Source organism: Cimex lectularius, unplaced genomic scaffold (assembly GCF_000648675.2).
Source record: "Cimex lectularius strain Harlan isolate CLEC.00 unplaced genomic scaffold, Clec_2.1 scaffold283, whole genome shotgun sequence".
In the NCBI taxonomy this organism is placed as follows: domain Eukaryota; kingdom Metazoa; phylum Arthropoda; class Insecta; order Hemiptera; family Cimicidae; genus Cimex; species Cimex lectularius.
In genome coordinates, this window is record NW_019394189.1 from 553,956 (window position 1) to 562,872 (window position 8,917).

An 8,917-nucleotide genomic window follows, 5' to 3' on the forward strand; every position below is an offset into this window, starting at 1 on the left:
GGCGAAATGTCGAAACACGTCTCACAGACCAACTCAGCAAGGCGAGATAGATAATGATCGGTAACGACAAATTATACTAAAGAAATGTGTCAAAAATTTGTAACTGTTCTAAATAAGAAATTAATTTAAATGTTTAATATTATTTATACACGAGTACATAAAAAAGCATTAAATGGAGATCAACAATAGATGCCGTCGTTTCAGCTAGAAACTGCCAATAACTTTTTTTTCGCTCTTTCTCCAGTTTTGCCATAAGGGCCTACAAAACACTTTGGGCGCAGAGGATTTTTCCGAATCATTTTGACTATGTTGATGTCAAAATTGTTCAAAATCTCTTTTATACTCCCTACAGTTTCATATGTTGTTCAGAATAAGTGGCTGGCAATTTGGTTCATTCTCTTTTAAATAATTTTTATTTGACAATGGAAGAACCCGACATCGTACTCCAGAGATTGCAAAAGAAAAAATTTCCGAAATTTTCCATGTGTGAGTCTTTTTTTAGTTACATCTTTATACCTTTTGTTTGTTGTGAACGAATAGTCAAGGAATTGTAACAACAGTGGCTGATGCTAAATATTGTCCCCATGGAATCACTCAATTCTAGAATGAATTATTATAATGGAGAAAATTACTTCAAAGGTTTTTAATTTTTTGAATGTATTACCAAATAATAAGTACAACTTTTAGACAATATTAATAAATTAAACAAACAAAAAAATACAGCTGATCAGATAGATTAGTAAGCTGTTAATAAAATCAGATTATAATGAAGGATTATTTAATTTCCAACATGCTGAAATAGTACTCTTCTTTTTTGATGTACAAAAATTGTACAATTTAGAGCTCCTCACTGAAGATGGCACATTGCTGAAATGCGTTTCAACAAACCTGCGAGTAAAGAGGGACCCGAAAAGTAACCCATGTTGTTTCAGCATGAGTAACACATTGCTATGAAACTGTACATTCATATATTAAAAATGTTTAAAAAATAAATATTTGGAAGCTTAGAAGGAACAACATGATAGTAAATAAATAGTAGTAATTTTCGATCAATTTTTTGAACTTTTCCACCAATTTCTATTTTATTTTTAAGTTTTTGGACAAGCATTCAGATGCAAACAAAAACTGGTAGAAATATTAAGAACAAAAATAATATTTGTGCAAAAGAAGAAAAGACATCATAAATAAAGTTGACTATATATATTATATAAAAATCTAAATCCTTATTGTTTCTTTATTGGGATTTGGATTTATATAAGCTCAAATCTGCATATGTTTGTACATATTTATAATAAGTTGGCAAGCCTCGAGAATTACCCACTTTGGTTGTTGGCAGCCCAGTGACAGACTTCCGTCTTTTCGGTCCAGCTGTCAAGTTTGGGCTCCGGGTGTAATTATTAGCTAGGTCATTTCATCACCCAACACATGCTGTTCCTAAATCCAAACCCATTCATACTCACTCATTCTTTCCTATTTACAAACCATTCACTCAGTTTGGATATTGGAGTGTACGATATTCTATCAACCTCTTGCATCACACATTCACGCTAATAAATACATTCATTCTCCACAAGCTAGGTTTACACCACTGTTATTATTATATACAATAGTAAAACTCTGTTTCCTCCAAAAATCAAAAGAGGGGGCACAGATAGTCGATGATGTGCTGAAGCACAATTCTCATATTGGTTGATATTACGTTCTCGCTCTCTATATGAAGCCAATGGATTTTTTTTCCATTTCTTTAATATCTTTCTATTGTACAGGAAGTAGCATACCTTAGAAGAACGAGATGATGACACCCCCCCCCATGATCAAAAGTACGGCGAACACCAGACGAAATGAGGACAGCACCAGTCAGCAAAAACTATTCCTGAGGGAGATACATTAGTAATACCTGAGCTGCTTTTGTGGAAGTGCATGCACTGCCATCATCCACACCCCCATGAGCACTGTGGTATAAAAGACACCCAAACTGCTCCGCTGTGCTGTCCCACCAGTGCCCTCGCCACCATGGACTGGCACATTGTGCAATCTCTTGCATGCTGGACACATAAGCGGGCTTTTGAACATAAATAAGTGTCTGTGTCAACCTCACAAGGCCTATTCTTAATCATTTTAGGAGGATCCTTCTTTGTTCCATCAAGTCCTCCTAGTACATCTACATTATTACACTTTACTCTGACTTACTATCTCAATGTAAAATTCTACATTTAATTATCTTTCTGTAGAATAATTCAACAGTTTCTTTTTTTGATTTAGCTATTTCTTTATACATATTACAAAATGTATTATTGTTTTCTTTGCTTACAGCAAGAAAGAAATTGAAGCGTGCATGTGCTAAAACATGTGTGTCAGCATTTCTCAACCCCGTTGGTATTGTTGGAAATATTCTGGCAGGATTTATTGGCCTTTGCTTAGGGATTATAATTGCCTTGTGTAAGACAACTTTTTTACCACAGTCTTATGTCAACATAAAAATACAATTAAGACTTTCAGCAATTACTGATGCCACAAGCAGATAAAAAATATGTAAATTTTTAGGGTTTTATTACATTATTCTTTCTGACCTTGAATTTTCTACGAGTACAAATATGATCCTCAGCATCACCTTCGGTGTGTTTTTGTCACTCGGATGCGCCACATCATCACAGGTATTCGCTGTTGCTACTTTCTTATTATTTTTATAATCTGTTTTGTTTATTATTTTTTAATTTTTATAATTTTGTGTTTTTCTTATTATTGTTATAATTTTATAATTCAGCTAAGGTGTATAACACTTTTGACATTTCCATCGATGTGTGGAAAAGGAGGAAGAGGGATGCTGAGGGCGTTTCTTATCGCCTACTTGCTGGCGGGTCCTTTGGCCAATCTGATGAGAAACGGAAAGGAAATCATCAGATCCTTTGGTTGCACTTCTTCAATGACATATAGAATCAATAAACTCAAGTTTGATTTTTTCTTTTTTTCTAACGAATCTGACACCTAGGTGATGTACAAATTTTTTTTTAGGCATGATTTGATCTATACACCTTTCTACAAAACACTCATGAACTTAAAAGTAACTATTGCCAAACTAAATAAGTAAATATTGAATGAAATTTTAACGTAACAATTTAAAGGGGGATATGAATGAAGTTCAAGATGCAATGGTATCGTTAAATGCAGTTGTAGAACCTCTTACGCACGAATTTCGAGATGAAGACGAAATTGGTAATTTGAAAGAAGATAATGATTATATGGATGATCTCCAGGTAATTTTGTTTTTATTGGGAGATATTTTGTTTACATTGATCATTTCCAGTTGTATTCATCTCCCTACGAAGATGGCAATTTGCTGAAATGAGCATAGGCAGTTTTGATCATTTATACAAATTTTAGCTGAATACAGGCTCATTTCAGAATCATACAGTTGATGTACATACATACACTACTGTACATATAACATATGTATTATTAGGCGTTTCATTGGGAAGCGAGTAGCGTGAAAAAATGGATGTTTGTGTATATCTCTTATTTTGTTAGTTATTCGGTAACCTGAATTAACACCAAGGGGCTAGCTAGTTTAGAAACAAAAAATAATGAAGGTCAGTTTCAGTTACAGTGGCTTTGTACACTAACTCACATCACAACACCTCATCCTATGAGCCTTGGATGGAGCGGTTATTTATGCAGGGTGCGGGTGTAGACCCTAGGTGGCTAAGCTTCAGGTTCAGTGTGTCAGTGTGACAACATAAACTTTACACAAGGCTATATATGTAAAACATATGTATTATTAGGCATTTCATTGGGAAGCGAGTAGCATGAAAAAATGTATGTTTGTGTGTATCTCTTATTTTGTTAGTTATTCTGTAACCGGAGTTAACACCAAGAGACTAGCTAGTTTAGTAAACAAAAAATAATGAAAGTCAGTTAATTATTTATACATGATTTAATCTAATTTAATCACAGTTTATCACAGTTAATTATAGTTAGTTATCATATCGGTGTGTCACTTGCGCTTGAGTCTGCGGTGTGGACATGCAGGAGGTAGGTGGTCCGGTATTCCTTGGATTTCTGTGTTTGGGTGGGACTGGAACTTGCTAAACATCTTCCTAGCTGTCTCTCAGTGCATGGTTCACTAGAGGAATGTCCAGGTCTCAGTGCAGTGTGGTATTTCGACATACCAGGGGCTCCAGTTAAAATCCGTAAGGCCCTGTTTTGAAATGTCTGGATTCTCTTAATTTGGCTGTTCGATGCTGAGGCCCAAACACCAGAGCCATATAGCCATATTGGTCAAATGAGGGGCATATATCTTAGTTTTTTGTTGCTCAGACTGATAGTTGGGCTCTTAAGTAGCGGTTTGAGGTCAATTAGTCTGCATCGTGATCTCTTTAGCACATCGCTTATGTGTTGATGCCAAGTCAGCCTCCAGTCAAGAGTAACACCCAGATATTTTGTGTGTGTCGATTCACTGATATTCTTATTATTTAGTACCAGTTGTTGTTCATTGGCTTTTTTCAGATAAGTGAACTGGACTAATTTTTATTTATCTGGGTTTAGCTTGACTTTCCACCTATCCGCCCATTCAGAGACTTGGTCAGTGACTTGTTGCAGAGTCTGTTGTACCTTTGCGCTGGTTTCCCCTGTGCTCGATATAGCCACATCATCAGCAAAAAGTTCTGTCTTGACTGTTCCTGGGATTTGGGATGAGAGATCACTCAAGCTCACCAAATAGAAGAGACGCCCACAATGCTGCCTTGTGGGACACCAGAAAATGTGGGCTTTGGGTCAGAAATGCCATCCTGTTCTTTGACACAGAAAGTTCTTTCCGACAGGTAGGAAAGGATAAGTCGATAGTAGTTGTTCGGTAGGCTGTCTGTTTACTAAACTAGCTAACCTCTTGTTAACTCTGGTTACCGAATAACTAACAAAATAAGAGATATACACAAACATACATTTCTTCATGCTACTCGCTTCCCAATGAAATGCCTAATAATACATGTTTTATATATATATTAATGTTTATATATACACACACACACACACACATATATATAAATTGTGTAAAGTTTATGTTGTCACACTGAACCTTAAGCTTAGCCAACTAATGCCCAGGGTCTACACCAGCACCCTGTATAAATAACCGCTCCATCCAAGGCTCATAGGATGAGGTGTTGCCATATGAGTTACTGTACTTACCCATGTTAGCTAGGACCTAGAATTCTTGCTACCTCAAATCGCATAATCAGCCTCGTCAGCATGGGCCCGGATTCTAACCATAGGCCATGGCTGCTCCAGCGATCCACCGCTAAGACTTTCCTAACTAACATTACTCCCCTCCAAAACTGTATGCTAAACAATAAAAATCTTATTGTAACCCAAGGGTGCCACCACTTAAACTGGAGTTAATTCCTGCGTAATACTAACATACCTTTTTTTAAAAGATATCCCAGGGCACAAGAGAAGAGGTCTGTGCTACAATATCAAGCCAAACAAAAAATTGTCACCACTCAATTAAATTTTAATTTGACAAACTTTTTCCCTTGGAAAAGAAAAAACTTTTGGATTGTTTTTATACTTTATCCTTAATATAATAACATGCTTAGAACGTTTGTAGATTTATAAAACTCATGAAAAGTTAATTTTAGAAAAATCAAAGAAGATCGGTTAGCATAGATAACAAGTATTCATTAAGAAAAACCAGAAAAAATGAAGATGGAATTGTAAGCCATGAGAAAATAGAAGAGGAATATTACAGAAAACTTGAATACAGATGTGAAAGTATAAACATTAATCATTTGTTTAATATTATAGTCTTTAGACTGTAGAGAATACAACGGCATTCAAGCTAAGCGCAGAAATAATTTACTTTCAATGAATTCTTTATGCTTGGTTAATTGCTGTTCAAATATACATTGTTAAAAAAATTAAAATTCAGTATTTCTCTATGTTAAAATTTTCAATGAGGAATTAATTTATCAGTTATATCAAAATTTTAACCTTTTTTCTTCTTTCTTCTTTTTTGTATAAATAACATCCAATTTTACACTATAAAATATATTCCAGGCATCTACACAGCGGCTGAAGCAAATTGTAGAAAAATATTTGACACATCTTATGACAGATGCCGGGAAGCTGTTTCATCGGTTGCTTCCTGGGCGCTGTGCTGGCCGATGAAACTCACCGTTGTTTGTAATACGGCGGCAAGTAAGCTCGGGCGAAATTAGCTCACCAGTAAATTAAGCCACAGTTGGATTTCAGTTGTAGGCGATGAGAAGAATTGCGATCCTAAATCGGAAATATCATCAGGCTGGGGGTACGGTTATGAATACTTGATAAAAGCCAAAAAAGAGATGTTCAAAGATTTTCAGCATGCTGAAATCACATATAAAATTCGAAAGCCTAACATCACAGTAATTTAAAATGCTTCATTAAACCTCTACATTCAAATCAATAGTAAAATATTAAAATAAAGTTAGATCTCAGAACAGCAGATGACACAGCACAAGCAATCATGAAGGAATTTGAGAGGAAAAAAGATTTCATCGATTTGGTTTTGTTATTCATCAAACGACTAATGGCACTTGCATTTATTAAAATAATACTCAGGTATTGATCGTAACAATACAAAATGATTTAAAACTAAACTGCGGGTTTATTATAGTGCTAACAGCTACCACACGAACTATCTGACAGATATCAAGTTCTCAAATTTTTATATAACAAAATATTTTAAGAAAATCGACGCAAGGAGGCATAAACATGGCAAGCACACATTACTACCATTGAAGAAGATAGAAAAAACATTTTTCGTCGATCCAGCGCAGTGTAAATTAACCAGAAAAGAGCTAAAACAGACTGTAATTTTGTGAAACATACATATTTTTAAAAATTCTACATCTATTATTTTTAAGATGGGGAATTGTATAAAAATATTTATTGAGATGCTAACAGCAACGACAATCATACTCATTGACCAGTTGTTTTATGAGACGCTCGATTTAGTCAGGCGACACTCAAAGATGGAATATTATCAATCAGGTTAGTCTTTTTCTCTGATAAAGTAAATTATACTTTACACATAATTCAAATCCTTACCTTTCATTTAAAAAAATCGATTCAATAAAAATATTCGATTAAAAATTTTGCTAATAAGTTAAAATTTAAATTTTTACACTGTATAAGTTTGTTGTTTGTTCATACTATGTTGAAATATCAACAATTAAACCTTGATGTTATGACATGCAGGAATTCATGATATGATTGTTAATGTAAAAGGAACCGGGATGGTGGCATCAATGATTAGATCTGTAGTAGAAGATTTTAATTTTAAAAGAAAGCTAAATGAAACATTATCTAACGCTGGTAAGATTTACCGATTGATTCAGCCCAATTAGCATTATTGTGAGTGTAAATTGTACAGAATGTCTCCCCGTGCCGTCATCGCTTAAGACGAGTCATCTTAAGAGGATTTACATCATGTATTGTATCCTTTTTGCCATGGTCATATTTCAAGGTTATGCCGAAAGGCTAATGAGATTCTTCTGTGCATCTTTCTACCCGAAAGTAAGTCCATTTTTTTTATGACACTATAACAATTGAATAAGTCTTTGATTACTTTTTAGCATGAGAAACGGAGGGTTTTATTTTTATATAATGATACACTTAAGAGAAGGATATCCTATTTTAAATACAAGCTGGCCAGAGTGAAAAGGAAAGTCCAAGAAAATAAACTTTCAGTGAGGCAGATTAATACCTAAAAGTTCTAATTTTTCAGTAATTTTTTTTTTCTTTCTAGCAAGATGGCAATATAGTGTTGAAGTTAAGACTCAAGTATCCAGGACTCCTTGGTTGGCTTATATATTTTGACATAGCAAAAAGAAAATGCCTGATCTGTGGTGATCTTGAATCAAGACGACAAATTATAAATGATCGGGAGTTGCATAAGTGTCCGGTCTGTTCATATATATTCTGCCTTGAGTGCTGGAATGACGCCGACGAAACGTGCATAGTCTGCCATCCGAAGTCAGCGTCCGATGATGAAAGTATTGATGATGGAAAAGAAGACGATGAAATCGCTTATTGATAAAACAAATAAATCAAAACTTTTGTTCGTCTATTCGTATTTTTTTAACAGAAAATGGCAAAATGCTTTGAATACGATATCAACTAATATACTGTAAACGGCAGCACTGTTTGCTATTCTTCTACAGCAATATGCTTCATCTCTAAAAACATAGATGATTACAAAAAGAGTCAAAATGCATTTGAAAACTCTCTTAAAGCCTGAAAACATCATTGTATTAGACAAACATTAAAGAAAAGTATGTATGGTTTGTTCAAGGTTTAAAAAAAATTACTTGGTTTAAGATAATCTCTTGCATCAGCAACAAGTTTCTGTAAAAAAAATTGATTAAACTTTGAAATAGTTTTTTTACAAAATTAATCACACAATAAATGTTAATGATTTATAATTTTGTGCATACTTTATTGCAATGACTACAAAAATCCGCTGGCACTGTACATGCATCTTTAGATGGACAAGCTGCAGAACAAGCACTAAAAGCAATAAATAACAAAAGATTGATAAAGATAAATAAAGTTTTATAGGTGTAAAGTCCTTGTTAGAGAAACTTTTTTTTAACATACTGAATTTGAGAAATATTCTATGAATGTATTACTGCCAGGTTGTTGTGTTCAAGTTGTTTAATTTTTAAATAAATAAATAACTGCAGATTTTATGTTTGGTTTTGTTTTAATCAGGGCATTAAATATTTAGTTTACAACTTGCTATTTATATGGCTTAGTTATTATTAATTAGGTAGTACTTAGTCCAATTCATGCCAAACCAATTTAAATATAGAGTAATCATTCCGCAACTTGATTGAGTCAAATATGTGTGGGTGTGTGTGTGTGTATATATATATATATATAT

General features: G+C 34.0%; 1 protein-coding gene and 1 long non-coding RNA gene across 4 annotated transcripts; one reads left to right on the forward strand and one right to left on the reverse strand.

Moving 5' to 3' along the window:
- Window positions 1-239: 239 nt before the first annotated feature.
- LOC106669122 (E3 ubiquitin-protein ligase DCST1-like) lies at window positions 240-8,093 on the forward strand. 3 transcript variants are annotated; one of them, XM_014398404.2, is made up of 16 exons: window positions 240-486; window positions 2,314-2,439; window positions 2,545-2,654; window positions 2,765-2,949; window positions 3,013-3,061; window positions 3,123-3,254; window positions 5,631-5,763; window positions 6,049-6,189; window positions 6,244-6,395; window positions 6,458-6,591; window positions 6,647-6,842; window positions 6,897-7,023; window positions 7,231-7,347; window positions 7,406-7,548; window positions 7,608-7,721; window positions 7,781-8,093. In XM_014398404.2, the coding sequence occupies exons 1-16, from the start codon at window positions 423-425 to the stop codon at window positions 8,066-8,068; spliced, it is 2,211 nt and encodes a 736-aa protein (XP_014253890.1). In that variant the 5' UTR covers window positions 240-422; the 3' UTR covers window positions 8,069-8,093. The 3 variants fall into 3 exon arrangements, with proteins under 3 accessions (XP_014253890.1, XP_014253889.1, XP_014253891.1); XM_014398403.2 differs by lacking the exon at window positions 240-486 and adding an exon at window positions 499-639; XM_014398405.2 differs by lacking the exon at window positions 240-486 and adding an exon at window positions 499-639 and having other exon boundaries at window positions 7,785-7,877.
- An 83-nt stretch (window positions 8,094-8,176) lies between these two features.
- Window positions 8,177-8,840, reverse strand: LOC106669127. The gene is made up of 3 exons (XR_001340874.2): window positions 8,469-8,840; window positions 8,343-8,379; window positions 8,177-8,268 (listed from the first exon to the last, which is right to left on the reverse strand). It is a non-coding gene; the product is annotated as an uncharacterized LOC106669127 (long non-coding RNA).
- Window positions 8,841-8,917: the final 77 nt, after the last annotated feature.